We start from the raw sequence: 16,928 nt of genomic DNA on the forward strand, positions 1-16,928 counted from the left end.
AAATGAATACACAGGTCTCACATGAATTATAAGAGAAAAAATCAAAACAGGAGAAAATTCTCATCTATCCCTTCATTATCAGATCTTTGCTTCTTTCATTTGTAACTCTTTGTGTTTGATTCAGCACCTCATGTAGGTTCTGGAGGCATGTTTCAATAGGAGTAGGACAGCCCCATGTGAACAGGGTTTAAGAAAGGTGAAGACTGCATTTGTAGAATTTTTAACATATGGCATGGAGCTCTGAAAAGTCTGACAGTGGCATTTGAGAATTATTGAAAGAAACAGGATGCAGAACAAGAAAGCATTTTTTATTCATTTATTCACTCAACTAATATTTACCACATATCTTTTATGTGCCAGATATTGGCTCTGGCAACACAGTAGAGAAAGAGAAATAAAAAAGCAGGGAGCCTACATTTTATTAGGGAAGACAGACAATAAATGAGAAATAAATGTACAGTATAAAAAGACAGTTTTAAGTGCTCCGGGGAAAAGCAAAGGTGGATAATAAGTATGATGGGGCATGTGATTTTCTGCTCAGATATATGAGTAGAAGTCAACGTGGCATGAGACGGTGAGCTGAGAGAATATCTTGGGAAAGAGCAGCCAGGCAGAGGGAATGACAAGTGTAAGCTCTGAGGCAGATGGGCAAGACATATTTGAATGCAATAGGAAGATTCCCACGAAGCAATAACAGGGGTACAAGATTACAAGGGGATTGGGGGAGGTATTACAGTCCTCTTTTATGATACTTTAATATCCTCCAAAGGCCATAGAGAGTCCCAAAAAGTCTTCACATGGACTGTTCAAGGAGTTTCCATTCTCTAGGTTTACTTTACATTAGGAAGCATTCTTAAATCTGCAGCAACTTCTTGTTAGAATTATCGCTTTTTAAAAAAACTCATAAATAACCCATAAAATAATGCATTTGCGATGATGTCCGGTAGACATCATTGATCTTAACCATTTATGTAAGAAATATTCTGCCCGGAATATTACAAACGGGAGACATCCCTGATCTCAGTCCCTCACAGGTTTCTCATCCTCATAGGAGTGAGGTGGATAGAATAAGCGTCCCCAAATCCTGCAAAGCCAGTGCTGTGGTCTAAATGTCTGTGTTGCCCCACCTCACCCACCAACCTGCCCCTTATTCATAGGTTGAAATCCTGACCTTCAGGATGATTGTGTTGGGAGATGGGATCTTTGGGAGGTGATTAGTTTAGGTGGGGATTATTGCCCTTTTGAAAGAGGTCTGAGGGAACTTGGTCACGTCTTCTGCCATGTGAGAACAAACCAGAAGGTGCTGTATATGAACCATAAAGTGGAACTTTACTAGACACCAAATCTGCTGGCACCTTGATCTTGGCTTTTTAGCCTCCAGAATGGTGAGAAATAAATTTTTGTTATTTATAAGATACCCAGTTTATGGTATTTTGTTATATCAGCCTGGAATGCTAAGGCAGACAGCCAAGGGCCATTTAAGAAGAGGTGGATTCTGTATTTCAGTGAGACAAATTCCCTATATTTCTTCATATACCCAGGAAGATATAAATTCTCTATGTATTCCTGTGAGATTGCAGGACCCTTAGACAGAGGCATCTCCTGCAGAAGTTAGACTTGCACAGGGCTGAGTATGTGGCCAGAGTAGCCACATTGGTCTTCAACTCTTTTGTGACCGTTGGCCAAGAGGAGAATTTGCTCAAGAACTCTTAACTAGGTTAAGCACTTTGCTTTGATTATAGAACAAAGAGATAATCCACAAATACTGGTGCTAGATGACTCAAAAGATGATGAATATAAATTTTTTATAATCTGCTTTAAACAAATACATGAAAATTATTCTGAGAAAGATGTTTTTGTTGATAAAGTCTCTGGGGAGGCCCCGTGTTTCCAGCTCAATCCATATAGTTGGGTTTGCTACCTTTGTCGGAGAAACCCCTGAGCTCTTGGAGAGACAGGGAGAAAGACATAACAGAATCACCAGACACAGTCATGCATTTCATGTCTCTGGTGTACTAGAAAACACTCAACTTCTGAAGTATCTCCCAAATCTCCCAGGATACAATGGGAACTTTGATTTTTAGACTATTGATATGTGAAGGAAGCAACTCCTCAGGCAGCCAACTATCTAGTGTAGAGCTTGGAGAAGGTCCACACTGTGAGATGTCATTGTCTTGCTTTCATATTCTTACTTAGCAAACTCATTCACAGTTATGTATTAAGCCCCTATCTGGGGACTGAGCACTGGGCTTCCAGCTGGATAAATAGGAGTGAGTGAAACAAATGTCTCTGCCTTCTGGAACCTTGTTTTAGAGGAGGTAGAGAGACAGATATAAACAGCAAGAGGTATTACTCAATGCTGAGTGCCCTAACAATGGAGAGGTGGCTGAGATGCAGAATAACAGTAGAAGACCTACTCAGATCAAGTGCCAAAGAAGGCCTGTTAGAGAAGATGCTCTTTAAAGAGAGGACTGAAGTTCAAAACCATTCCAGGTAGAGAGAATAACACAAAACAAGGCATTAAGGTGGGAAAGAGTTCATTGTATACTAGCTTGACTTTCAAAGAACTGAAGTGTGGTGGGAACTCCACCTCTCATCTGGAGAGAGTGGCTCCAGATAAAAGCCATGAAGGGGGTTGGGCCAAACCACACGGGGCCCTATGGACCAGTGTAAGGAGTTTGGACTCTATTCAATGTGAAACAGGGGAGTGACAATATCTGACTTAGATCTTTTTTTTTGTCATTGTTGTTGTTGAGATGGAGTCTTACTCTGTTGCCCAGACCAGAGTGCAGAGGCACAATCTCAGCTCACTGCAACCTCCACCTCCTGGGTTCAAGCGATTCTCCTGCCCCAGCCTCCCGAGTAGCTGGGATTACAGGCTCCTGCCACCATGCCTGGCTAAATTTTTGTATTTTTAGTAGAGGCGGAGTTTCATCATATTGGCCAGGCTGGTCTCGAACTCCTGACCTCAGGTGATCCATCCGCATTGACCTCCCAAAGTGCAGAGATTACAGGTGTGAGCCACCGCACCTGGCCTAACTTAGATCTTTAACAGATCCCTTGGCTGCTATGTGGGAAATGGCTGGAGATGGGCAGTAAGAAGTGGAGAGGGACATGACTCAGATGTTCAAGTACAGGAAAGCGATGATTGTGACTTGGACAAGAGCAGGAGCAAAGAAGCTGGGAAGGAGTGCACATGAGATTATCTTCTTAAAATAGTCTCAGCAGGCCTTGCTGATGGATGGAATTCAGAGGGAAAGGCAGGTGGCGGAATCAAAGGGGACTCCCAGGTTTCTGGTGGCTGATGGTTGGTCCTTTTCCAGGGAGGGGGAAGATTGAGGAAACTCAGAAAATTGGGGATGAACACAGAAACTGGAGCCAGATTTCCTAGGTTCAAATCCTAGCTGTGCCACAAACTAGCCATGTGACCTTGGCAAGTGTCTTAACCTCTCTGGACCCTCTTTTCTCTTCTATAAAATCAGGGTATTAATTTTACCTACCTCATAGGGTGGTTTTGAGGATTAAATGATCAGGTATATGTGAAATACGAGTAAATACTATGTAAGTGTCAGATGGGGGAAGAAACAGCTTGGGAGGAAACAGTGAGTTGCTATATGAGATATCAAAACAAATACATGGAGGAGACATTGAATATGCAAGAGCAGTGCTCAAAACAGAAGTCTGGGCTAGAGCTATAATGTGGGATTTATCTGTATACAGAAGAGGGAGTGGAAGAAATAACCCACAGCAGGATTAGAGGGAAAGAAAAGAGAGAGCCACTTTCTACTTTAGAAGTGCCTACTTCATAGAGGTCAGACAAAGGTGAGTGCATCCTGGAGAGGTGGGAAGAAACCTAGGAGGTGAGGCACAGGAGCCAATGGAAGGCAGGCTAGCTGTGAGTGACACACGCTCCAAGGGGTCAAGTCTTCTTATTATAACTCATGTGTCATGGAAAATACAACATCAATGGCTCTTTTGTCCCTGTCTTCCCTGATTCCTGAATCACATTCATCTTTCTACTCCATCCCACACCCTCCTCTGTTCTCACATTCCAGTCCTCTTGCTCTGGCACTGCCCTGATGATGAAATCACTGTATTTAAAAAAGAAAAACTGAACTATTCACCATAGCAAAAATATGGAATCAACCTAAGGTTTATCAACAGAGGATTGAATTAAGAAAATGTGGTGGTATACACACACACACACACACACACACACACTATAGAATACTCATCCATAAAAAATATGAAATCATGTCTTTTGCAGGAACATGAATGGAACTGGAGGCCATTATCCTCAGTGAAATGACTCAGAAACAGAAAATCAAATACCACATGTTCTAACTTATAAGTGGGAGCTAAACAATGGGTACACATCGATATAGAGAGTAGAATAATAGAGATTGAAGACTTCAAAAGGTGGGAAGGTGGGAGGGGCTAAAAGTTGAAAATTACCTGTTGAACACAGTGTTCACTTGTCAGGTGACGGATACACTAATAAAAGCCAAGACTTCACCACTATGCACCATCTGCATGTAAGAAATCTGTACTTGTACCCCCTAAATATGTTTTAAAAATTTAAAAAAGAAAAGCTGAAAAGCAGGAATATTTTTTCTTTAAGTGAGCACAAGAACAAATATAAGCATTTCTTCAGACCTTTGGACACATTACAAGCAAAGCCCTGATGTCAGCCTGGCATCTCTCAGGCATCCCAGTGGCTGCCAGTCTCACTGCTGTGGACGTTCAGCTCCACCTACTTCTCCTGACTGCCCTGTGGGCTGCAGTGTGTGCCTGCAGTAGTGGTGGGAGCCTTCTGTTTGTGTATCATCTTCCACAGGCACAGCGATCATTGCCAGCCAGTGGGACTTCTCCCAGGTGAGGATCCTTTTAGGCGAGGCCCCTAGGATTTGCCCTGTAGGAACTGGTTGGTTACCAGTATTTGTCTCTGGCCTTTACCTGCTATATTAGTTTCCTAGGGCTGCAGTAATAAAGTACCACAAGCTGCTGTCTTCGAACGACATAAATGTATTATCTCACAGTTCTGGAGGCTAGAAGTCTAAAATCAAGGTGTGGGCTGGGCCATCCTCCCTCTGAAACCTATAGGGGAGTCCTTCTTAGCTTCTTCCTGATTTCTGGTGGTTAACTGGTATAGAGGAGTAACAGTAACCCCCACAGGTTCTTAGTTGGAAAGGACCTTTGTTACAAAAGACAGATTGGACAAGAGAAAACCAAACAGAAGTTTATTAACATGTGTATTTTGAGTATACATGGAGACACCCAGAGAATGAGTGGTTTTCACAGAGGTGGCTTTGAATTTCAGCTTATATAGCATCTTCAACAAAGAACAGCAAATTTTTAGTAACAAGACAGCAGAAAGCTATCGGGAGAACCCACTCCCGATGTTTAACGTGGGTTCTTTTCTGTTTCCTAAGTGTCTCGGCTGGGTTGAGAAATAAAGGGAAATAGCACAAGAGAGAGAAATTTAAAGCTGAGTGTCACATGGCGACAGGATCCCTGATGTTCCCCCAGCCGTAAAACCAGCAAGTTTTTATTAGCGATTTTCAAAAGGGGAGGGAGTGCACGAATAGGGTGTGGGTCACAGAGATCACATACTTCACAAGGTAATAAAATATCACAAAGCAAGTGGAGGCAGGGCGAGATCACAGGACCACTGGATGAGGCGAAATTAAAATTGCTAATGTAGTTTTGGCATGCATTGTCTTTGATAACATCTTATCAGGAAACAGGGTTTGAGAGCAGACAACCTGTCTGACCAAAATTTATTAGGTGGGAATTTTCCTCGTCCTAATAAGCCTGAGAGTGCTACAGGAGATGGGACTTATTTCATCCCTTCCGCTTCGACCATAAAAGACCGCACATGCTTCTAAAGGGGCCATTTATAGGCCTACCCTCAGGGCGCATTCTCTTTCTCAGGGATGTTTCTTGCTGAGAAAAAGAATCCAGCGATATTTCTCCTATTTGCTTATGAAAGAGGAGAAATATAGCTCTGTTCCATCCAGCTCACCGGCGGCCAGTTCAAAGTTACCTCTCTTGTTCCCTGAACATCACTGTTATCCTGTTCTTTTTTAAGATGCACAGATTTCATATTGTTCAAACACACATGCTCTACAAACAATTTGTGCAGTTGACACAATCATCACAGGGTCATGAGGTGACAATCATCCTCCTCAGTTTACGAAGTAGATGACGGGATTAAGAGATTAAAGACAGGCATAGGAAATCACAAGGGTATTGATTGGGGAAGTGATAAGTGTCCATGAAGTCTTCACAATTTATGTTCAGAGATTGCAGTAAATACAGGCATAAGAAATTATAAAAGTATTAATTTGGGGAACTAATAAATGTCCATGAAATTTTCACAATGTATGTTCTTCCGCCGCGGCTTCAGCCGGTCCCTCCATTCGGGGTCCCTGACTTCCCACAACAGAAAGGGACCTTTGAATCTCTATGGGCAGCAACTTGCAGGTGGGCGGTGAAGAAAGGCAAATAACTTACAGATAAAGGTTAGTGAGTGCAGCTTGCTCGTATGAATTCTAATACCATTGTCAGGCTGATAAGGGTCTTAAACTGTCTTCAGTCTTTAACCTTTGTAACTGTAGTCAGGAGGGCAGAATACCTTTTGTCTTCATAAATCTTTGTCCTGCTTTTAGGCAAATGGAGGAAAGAGATCTCTTGAGTATCTGTTTCTTCTTGTCTTCAACAATCCTTCATATTTTGAAGAGGCGCATTCTGGTCTCACATACCGGCAGCTTGCAGCTGCGTAACTCCAGTCTCTGCCTTCACCATCACATCACATTCTTTCTGTATGTCTCTGCTTTTACGTGGCTGTCATACAAGGACACCAGTGGTATTGGATTGGGGGCCTGCCAATGTGACCTCATCTTAATTAATTACATCTGCAACAACCTGGTCCCCAAGTAAGGCCACATTCTGTGGTACTGTGGGTTGGGGCTTTAATGTATTTTTGGGGGAACACAGAATTCAACCTATAACACCTGCCCACTTGACTGCGTTTTATTTCAGGGCCTTTTTTTTACAGTAAACTTTCTTTGGTTTGGAAACGTGTTTTTTACTTGAAAAATTGAACTGGAAGTCTTACAGTTTCCAAGTTTGATTGCTTTATTTTTTTGTAATCTACTCCATTTTTCCTTATATCATAAAAGCTTCATGACCCAACACAGCATCTTGACATTGAGCAGAGAGCCGTCCTTTCTCCCTGGCTCTTTGAGAGCTCCTTGTCCTGGAGTTTTATCTGAGGCTTTGATTTGAAGCCTCAATTTTTGGATGTGGCCTTTGTAGGGCTTTCTGAAGTGATGAGTGATCTGGTTTCACTGCATCTTCAAAATGTCCCTGCAGCAACTGCTATTCTTGCTTTGTAGCATTTGGCTTTAAATATGTTTCATATCAACAGGGTTGGCACCTTCTGTTTTTCTCTTCCACTCATCCTTTTGAATGTAAATGTTTAATTTCTTGCAAACTCAGTACACTTTGCATGAAGAAATAGGTGCAACTGGCTTTTGTGAGTCAAAAGCAGACTGGCCTCTCCCAGGGGTAATAGCAAACAGTTCCCCAGGCCCAGCTGGGCCATGCAGTGGCTTCAAGACATCATGTGCTAAGGCTGACCTTCAAAGGATGATTTTTAGAAGATCAAGGGAGATTATATTGTCTTTAAAAAGATGGTTTAAATGAGATGCAGGCTAGTCTAGTTTAGGAGCAAAGACTGTTGGGACAGACCACTTACTGCCTGTGGGAACTTAAACAAGTTACTTAAGCATCAGTTTCATCGTCTGTGAAAAGGATTTATTATATCTACCTTATAAGTTTATTACAAGCATTGAATAAGCTAATGCAGGAAACCCGCTTAGCACAGTACTTGGCACATAGTGATTAGCAGCAATTGTTCTTAGTATAAAGAGCTCCTGTTACTTTCCCCCTTTATCTAGACATTCTTTGCTTTAATTTGTTTTCCAGCTGGCTTCAGCAGCATTTTTCTTTTTGAGGCATCTGAAGGTCAAGTTTCAGAAAAGGAAAGCAACTAAATGTGTTTAACTGTGTGGATGGAAATCTGATCAAAGGCAATCTTCTTTTAAAATAGACTTTGCCAAATATTCAGGTGATGTTCTACACTAGTATTGACTATGTTAGGACACTAGGGTTACTGGAAATAAACTCAGCCAAGTATTGATTAGTAATATAAATGTCAAGGAATTAAACCTGCAATGAAGCAGGCAATGCAAACAGCCTTGTTTGGCTGTAAAAATGCCGACATTCCTGAAACGATGAGCTCATCATTAAATTCTTCATCTTCCACACCCATAAGAGAATTCATGGCTTGTTTGCTCATTTTTGCTTCGGTTTTCTAGGCAGCTAAGAAGGAAATAAAGCAGTGGTTCTTAAACTTTATTGTGCACCAGAACCACCGGGAACGTTTGTTAAGTCGCAGATTCTGCATCCTAGCCCTGCAGTTGTTGGTTCAGGAACGCTGGGGTTGGGCCTGAGAATTTGCATTTCTGTCACATTCCCAGGTGATGCTGCTGCTGCTGCTTCAGGAACCACACTTTGAGAACCACTAAGATGAAGTCCCCTGAGGCACTGTGATGTGGTATAGAGCAGGGGGCATTTTAGTCATAAGGCGATGGGTTTGAGTCCTGGGGCTGTCCTTATTAGCAGAACTCTTTTAAGCAAATAATCTCTGTGAGACTGGGTTTCTTCCATTTTCAATTAGAAATAATAAAATTCACCTCATGAAGGCCCTTGTAAGAGTTAAAATGTTTGTAAAGCACTTTGTTCATGTATTAGTTTTAAAAGATTTCATTAATCTTTTATTGTGAGATTCTTTTGTAAGTCATGTAGTATTTCGGAGTGATTTGGGCAACCAAGTCTATCAAATGAATAATGCCATTCATTTAAATAATGGAAGCAGTTTTAAATGTTTCACTAAAATTCCACTTCAGAATTGCCATGCCCTTTTTCAAGCTGGGATGTGTGTATGTGTACTTTCTTCCCCCCTTGTAATTAAACAAGTTGTTCTCCCCCATTTAATTCTTACTAATTGGGAATTTCCTCCTTCTCTAATTCTGTGCATCGGCATTTTAGCATATTTTGATGTGTAGGTGGTAGAGGACAGTGAAAAGTTCACAGCTGGAGTGCAAATGCTGAGTTTTCATGATTCATGAACAACTGGGATCTGACCACAAGTTTGTCTTTTTATATTTAGAATCAGCCATGTCAAGATCTGCATGGCACAGAATCATCTGGGAGCTTCTTAAACATGTAGAATTTAGCACCCCATCTCTAAAAAATATGATTCAGTATATAGAAGGTGTGTCCTGGTTATATACACTTAAAGTATCACCCCAGATGGTACAGAGACTACCTTTCATGAAACCCCAGGAATGGTCTGGAATAGTCTAGTTTGTTTTTAAATTCTAACCTCTGCCTGCAATTAGCTGTGTAGACTTGATCAAATTCTCTGGTCTTCTTAAATCTGTTTATGTGCAATTGCTCACTCTCATTTATTGAAGCTGTTATGCAGATTATAATTAACATGTATAAAGTGCCTAGCATGTAAAGTGTGCTGGGCCTGAAGCACTCAAACACTCTAACGTTGGGGTAGTTCTTTTACAATGCCAGATGCTGGAAGGTGAACAGATAAGATCAACACAAAAGTTCCTAGGTGGATAGAAGTGAAATGAAGCAAGTTGGCTCTGTGAATCCATAAAATATTTATCAAGCCTTGGAGAAAGAGAATTCATCAAAGATTATATTAAAGTGACTAATTTCTTTCTTTCTTTCCTTCTTTCTTTCTCTTTCTTTCTTTCTTTCTTTCTTTCTTTCTTTCTCTCTTTCTCTCTTTCTTTCTTTCTTTCTTTCTTTCTCTTTCTTTCTTTCTTTCTTTCTTTCTTTCTTTCTTTCTTTCTTTCTTTCTTTCTTTCTTTGAGACAGAACCTCACTCTGTCACCTAGACTACAGTGCAGTGACACAATTACAGCTCACTGTAGCCTTGACCTTCTGGGCTCAAGTGGTCCTCTCACCTCAGCCTCCTGAGTAGCTGGGGCCACACTTGCACACCACCACACCTGGTAATTTTTTAATATTTTGTAGAGACTGGGTCTTACTGTTTTGACCAGGCTGGCCCTGAACTCTTGGGCTCAAGTGATCCTGTCCTTGGCCCCCAAGAGTCCCGGGAGTACAGGAGTGAGCCACCATGCCCAGACTAAAGTGATTGGTTTCTTACAGGTATCTTCATGTCAGGAACACTCACAACTAGTTTCTAACTTGTAATTATTTTCTAGGTTCTAAAGTTCTTATTTTGGATGCTGTAAGATTAAACAGTGTTTGCGTGTATTGAAATAAATTATTCAATCTAATCTTAGGAATCAGCAGACTATCATTTTTTACTGTGCCAGAACACTAATTTTCCATTCACTTTAATGTGACAGATAATGTCCTTTCATGAAAACATTAAACACTTCAAGAGAGCCAAAATGAAGCCGTATTAATACAAGACAACAGAGCCAATACTATTCAGTAACAAGATAGAAAAATGCTGTTTAAAAAGGAAATATTATTACTGTAAAGACAGATTTTTATTCAAGAAGTTAAGAACTACCATATAAATCTTCATTTACTTTTATTTTTCTCAACATCTTTGTGGCTGTCCTTCTTTAGTCTCGTAAGCAATTTTAAAATATTTTTTCTGTATTATGGTCTTTCCCAGCTTACTGACATGCTTCTAATTTACATGCTTAAAATTAATAGCGTGGCATTTTTTACTTCCATGCAATTCCTCAAGATCTATGATGCCAGTAGAGCTTTTAGAAGGTCTTCTAATTGCACATTCATTAAACAAAGCTCAAGAACAGACAGTCCTAAGGGGGTTTTCATTTATGGATCATTTAGTCTGGAGTTCCCCAAGGACAATGGTCAACATTAATTAAAACATCTTGAAGTTTGTAAACCACAGTTACTTCTGTGTGAGATGCCATGATGAGCTTTGAATTATCACTTGAAAAACAAGAAGATTTAGGAAATTTCAGCTTTCTTGTTGCTCTTCTACAAATGCTACTTTGAAACAAATTTTCTTCAGTGTCACCAAGATTAACACAACTTACTTCTGTACAGAACCCATGTTTTATATTTGTAATTTGTTACACAAGAGAAAAAGAGGACTCCTGAGATATGGGGTAGATATCATATTCCCTATGTCTGGGGGGTAGACAGTCACTGGAACTGGAACTGCCAGATGGGTTCTTCCTGCTCACTGCACAGCCACAATCGGTCCACTGAGACCATGGTATTGCAGTAAAGAAAGAGTGTAATTGATGCCAGGCTGGCCACACCATGTGGGAGACAGAGTTATTACTCAAATCAATCTCCCTGAAGGCTCAGAAGTTAGGGGTTTTTCAAGGATAAAATGGCGGGCAGGGGCCTAGGGAAGGGGGCATGTTGATTGGTTGGGGATGCAATCATAGGGGTATAGAAAGCAGTCCTTGTAGGCTGAGTCTGCTTCTAAGTGGGGGCCACCAGAGGAGTTGCTGGTCTGAGTGGGACTGTCTAGTAGTCAGAAATGCAAAAGCCTAAAGAGACATCTCAAAAGGCCAATTGTAGGTTCTGTAATAGTGATGTTATCTGCAGGTGTAATTGGGGAGGCTGCAAATATTGTGACCTCCAGAATAATGGCTGGTAATTATGTAACTATGCCTACATCTTAGTAAAATTCAGGCCCCTCTCATCTACCTAACTTGGTAGACTTTCATTAATTTTACAAGGGTAGTTTAGCTTTGGGGGAAGAGCTAGTATCATTTAAACTATAAATTCCTCCTGAAGTTAGTTTGGCCCACACCCAGGAATGAGCAAAGACAGCCAGCCTGTGAGGCTAAAAGCAAGATGGAGTCAACCATGTCAGATTTCTCTTACTGTCATGATTTTGCAAAGGCAGTTTCAGAGCCACTCCTGAAGTGGTAGGAAGGTGTGCAAATTATGGGTTTGTCATATGCCTCTCATATGCATGAAGGAATATGCATATGTAATACAAGAAAGATGTCATTTTGAACCAATGTGACTTTCAAATATTTCCTTCTAGGTTGGACACCGAGGAACAATAAGAGATTATCCAGACTTCAGCCCATCAGTGGATGCTGAAGCTATTCGGAAAGCAATCAGAGGAATTGGTGAGTGATATTTTACAATTCCTTTCTTAATGTTGAAGCAAATCAGGCAGTTTACAATCTAAAAGTTCAGTTTGCTCAGCTTGGCTTACTCAATTTGATAAATTGTCAGGAATTTTCTAAAATTGTGAAATAATGAGGAAATATATAGAGAACTCAGCTTTATTAAATCCTAACATTTATCATATTTACTTAATATTAAAAAACTACCACTGATATTGGTGGTCTAGGGGAGATCCCCAGATGCCGGTGGGATCTCGACACTGGCTGGTATCCAGACTCCTGACACCATCTAGAGAAGAAATTCAAGGATGGGTCAAACGATAGTGAGAGTACACAGATTTGTTGCAAAGTGAAAAGTACACACTCAGGAAGGGGGAATGTGAGTGTACTCAAGAGAGAGTGATGCACAAGGGGGTTTGGGGTTGTTGCCTTTATGGGTTTCTTTAACCAAGGGGTGGAATAGTCATGAAGATTCCGGGAAAAAGATGATTTCTTGGTACTGTGGTGCCACCCCTTTTTATACCAAATATCAGTGTTTCCAGAACTGCCATGGCACTGGTAGGTGTGTGATTGAGTATGTTAATTAGCATATAATGAGATCCTAGGAGAATCCTAGGTCAAATCCAGCGCCACGTTGGATCCAGCGGGTCTTAGCCAGCTTGATCCAGACTATGGGTTTTCAGGGTCATATCAGCCCCTAGTTTCTGCAGCTATTTAATCAGTTTCCTTTTGCTAGTCATGTGAAACTGCTGCCTGGAATTTTCTGTTCTCCTGTGGCCACCCCGTATTAGTCCTGTCTAACCACCACCACCACTGCTACCAACAACAATAATAATTATCATAATAAATCATTACAAATATGGCCCCCTTGGTTGGGCATGGTGGCTCATGCCTGTAATCCCAACAGTTTGGGAGGGCGAGGCAGGAGGATCACTAGAGCCCAGGAGTTCAACACCAGCCTGGCAATATAGGGAGGGCCCTTCTCTACAAAAACCTCAAAAAATTAGCTGGGCGAGGGGCTTGGGCTTGTGATCCCAGCTACTTGGGAGGCTGAGGTAGGGGGATACTTTGAGCCGGGGAGGTTGAGGCTGCCCTGAGCTGTGATTGTGCCACTGATCTCCAGCCTGGATGACGGAGTAAGTCTATTTCAAAAACAAAATAAAAAAACAAAAAAACTCCAATACAATCCCATCAGTTCTTCCTGGATTTCATTCTTGCCCCTTTCACTAGAGATAAACACTATCCCAAATTAGAGTTCATTCCCATGAAACTTTTAATACCATCACTATATATACATGTACATATTGTTTTGTATGGTCTCAAACAGCATAAAATGAAATCATACTGTATACATTCTTCTGCAATATGTTTTTATCCCTTAACATTATATTTTTGAGATTTATCCATGTTGATATGGTTAGCTCTAGTGCATTAATTTTAACTGCATGGTATCTATTGCATCACTATATCAGAAGATGGGAATATTGATGGAACATTTAAATTGCCTGCAATTCTTTTATATTGCAATATAAAAATGCTGCAGTGAATATTCCTCTTATGTCTCATTGTGCATATTTGCTAGCATTTCTCTAGAATATGACAAGAACTGGAATTTCCACATTGACGGGGATACTTCTCTTCAAATTAACTGGAAATGTTGCCATACTATTCTCTGAAATGAATGTAGAAATTAGCATTCCTTTCAGCAATGTACAAGACTTCCTTTTGCTCCATGTTCTCACCAATACTTGCTACAGTAAGACTATTCCATTTTTCTTTTCTTTTTTTTTTTTTTTTTTGAGACGGAGTCTCGCTCTGTCACCCAGGCGGGAGTGCAGTGGCCAGATCTCTGCTCACTGCAAGCTCCGCCTCCCGGGTTTACGCCATTCTCCTGCCTCAGCCTCCCAAGTAGCTGGGACTACAGGCGCTCGCCACCTCGCCCGGCTAGTTTTTTGTACTTTTTAGTAGAGACGGGGTTTCACCGTGTTAGCCAGGATGGTCTCGATCTCCTGACCTCGAGATCCGCCCGTCTCGGCCTCCCAAAGTGCTGGGATTACAGGCTTGAGCCACCACGCCCGGCCGACTATTCCATTTTTCTAATTAAGTGGGTCTAAATGGTATCTTATTCTGCATGTGTGTTTGTTTCCGCTCTCTACCCTGATGACTGATGCAGTTAAGCATCCTCACTTGTGCATCTGCTTCCACTTTCATACATCAATAAAATATAAAATATATTTTATCTATTTTTTTCAGTTGGTTTGTCTTCTTTAGATTGGCAATAATTTTTTATAATTCCTCAATACAAACTTTTTAAAAAATATTACAAACCATGAAAATATTTCTTATAAGTTTATGGTTTTCTTTTAACATTGGTGACATGGTTTGGTCCTGTGTCCCCACCCAAATCTCATCTTGTAGCTCCCATAATTCCCACGTATTGTGGGAGGGACCTGGTGGGAGATGATTGAATCATGAGGACAGGTCTTTCCCGTACTGTTCGCATGATAGTGAATAAGTGTCACAAGATCTGATGGCTTTATAAGGTGGAGTTTCTCTGCACAAGCTCTCTCCTTGCCTGCTTCCATCCACATAAGATGTGACTTGCTCCTCCTTCCCTTCCACCATGATTGTGAGGCTTCCCCAGCCACATGGAACTATGAGTTCTCCATTAAACCTCTTTCCTGCGTAAATTGCCCAGTCTAGGGTATGTCTTTATCAGCAACGTGAAAATGGATAAATACAATTGGTTACAGTAATTTTTATTGCATAGAAGTTTTAAATTTTAGTGAAATCAAGTTTACCAATATTTTTGTCTAGGATTTATTCTTATTGAATCTTTTCTATAATGAAGTCATAAAGATATTCTCCTACATTTTTTTTCAAAGTTTTGAAATTTTATTTTTCATATTATGATCTTTAATCTACATGAAATTAATGTTCATGGATGGTATTTAAAGGTGTCTCATTTTGTTCTGTTTCATGTGGACATTTAATTGTCCCAGAACAATGTATTGAAGAGCTCATCCTTTTCACACTGATTTGTATGTAATGTCACCTCTGTTTTATGTTTCCTTATTTTTCTCTTCTCTGTTATGCTTCATTTATCTATTTGCCTCTCCCACTGTCACGATTATTAGGGTTTTATAATGACACTAAATATCTACTGGGCAACATTTTTCTTGGCTCTTTGCCCTCCTCTATGAATTTTAAAAGTGGCTTGTCAAATTTCATAAATATATTATATTAGAACTTTATATCAATATAATATTATGTTATTTCTGCCTGTTTAAGGGTTTTTTTTTTCCATTTTTCAATGTAAGTTATTTCTTCATTTATCTCTTGATTGCCTTTTTTTTTTTTTTTTTTTTTTAAAGGGAGAAGGGTTTGCTCTGTCACCTAGGCTCAAGTGCAGTGATATGATCATAGCCCACTACAGCCTCAAACTCCGGGGCTCAAGGGATCCTATGGCCTCAGCCTCTGGTGTTGCTAGGACTACAGGTGCTCATCACAATGTGTGCCTAATTTTTTAATTTTTTGTAGTGACAGGGTCTTGCTATGTTGCCCAGGCTAGTCTTGGACTCCTGGGTTCAAGCAATCCTTCTGCCTTGTCCTCCCGAAGTCCTGGGATTACAGATGTGAGCCACTGCACCCAGCCGGATTGCCCTATTTATATCTAGTGTTGAGTAGACTGTTTCATGAGGTTAATAGTCTTTAAATTCTGTCGCCTCTTTTTAAACATTATGTTTCTTCATGAATTTGCACTTTGGCTTACAGGCCTTCTTTAAGAAGGAGGTTATTGTTTATGAGCACCACTTCTGATACGTTCTGAGTTCAGAATCAGGTATCATAATGGCGTTTGCATTAGGGCTAGGTCAGACCCAGTCTCTGAACTGGAGGCATCTTGGCTTAGTTTTTGATCTTGAGCATGTTTAAAAATAAGAGATGAGAAACTGCCAGGCATACAAACTACAAATAACTGCAGGTAGTTTGGTATATTTGTAGTCCAGTTGCATAGGTTATAGAGATGCAGAGAGGGGGTAGAAAATGAGAACAAAGACATAAGGCAGGAGAGATCATAATGAGCTGATATACGAGCTAAGGGGCTTAAACTTCATCCTGAAGATTACAAAGAGCCATTTGAATTTTAGCCAAGGGGATAACATGATCAGATTGTATTTTTAAACATTTACTTAGGCAGTAGTGTACAGGAATAATCATATGCGGGTCACATTAGGAGGCGATTTAGGTTATCCAGGTAAAATATGATAAGGACACAGTGGCAGAGGGCATGCAGAGGAGACGACAAATGTAAGAGATGCAGATAATTGCTATAATATAGAGAATAAGATAAAGAAAGGAATCTGAGCTGATTCCCAGGATTTTTGCCTGGATGACTATATCCATAGTTGTGCATGAGGGAACATAGAAGGACAGACAAGTCAGAGAGGAAATACAATAAAGTCCACCAAGAACACGCTGAGTTTCAGATACTTGTGCAGTTGAGGTGGCTGGTAGTGTACTGACATGGATGCTGGGTACGGTACACACATGATGGGTCCACATTGGTACTCAGACCCACAGAGCACAAACACACTTTAATCTGATTCAGTATTTACTTCACTATGTATAAGAATATAAAACCAGGCCGGGCGCGGTGGCTCAAGCCTGTAATCCCAGCACTTTGGGAGGCCGAGACGGGTGGATCACGAGGTCAGGAGATCGAGACCATCCTGG

The 16,928-nt window shown here is 40.7% G+C and overlaps 1 protein-coding gene across 1 annotated transcript in view; it reads left to right on the forward strand.

The window, feature by feature from the left end:
- Positions 1–16,928, forward strand: part of ANXA3 (annexin A3) — a 72,530-nt gene that overhangs the window by 11,703 nt on the left and 43,899 nt on the right. Inside the window, exon 3 of the mRNA XM_011966240.1 lies at positions 12,107–12,194. Within this exon, the coding sequence (XP_011821630.1) occupies positions 12,107–12,194 (88 nt within the window). The remainder of the gene's footprint in view (positions 1–12,106; positions 12,195–16,928) is intronic.

This window comes from Mandrillus leucophaeus, unplaced genomic scaffold, assembly GCF_000951045.1.
Source record: "Mandrillus leucophaeus isolate KB7577 unplaced genomic scaffold, Mleu.le_1.0 Scaffold75, whole genome shotgun sequence".
Lineage (NCBI taxonomy): Eukaryota > Metazoa > Chordata > Mammalia > Primates > Cercopithecidae > Mandrillus > Mandrillus leucophaeus.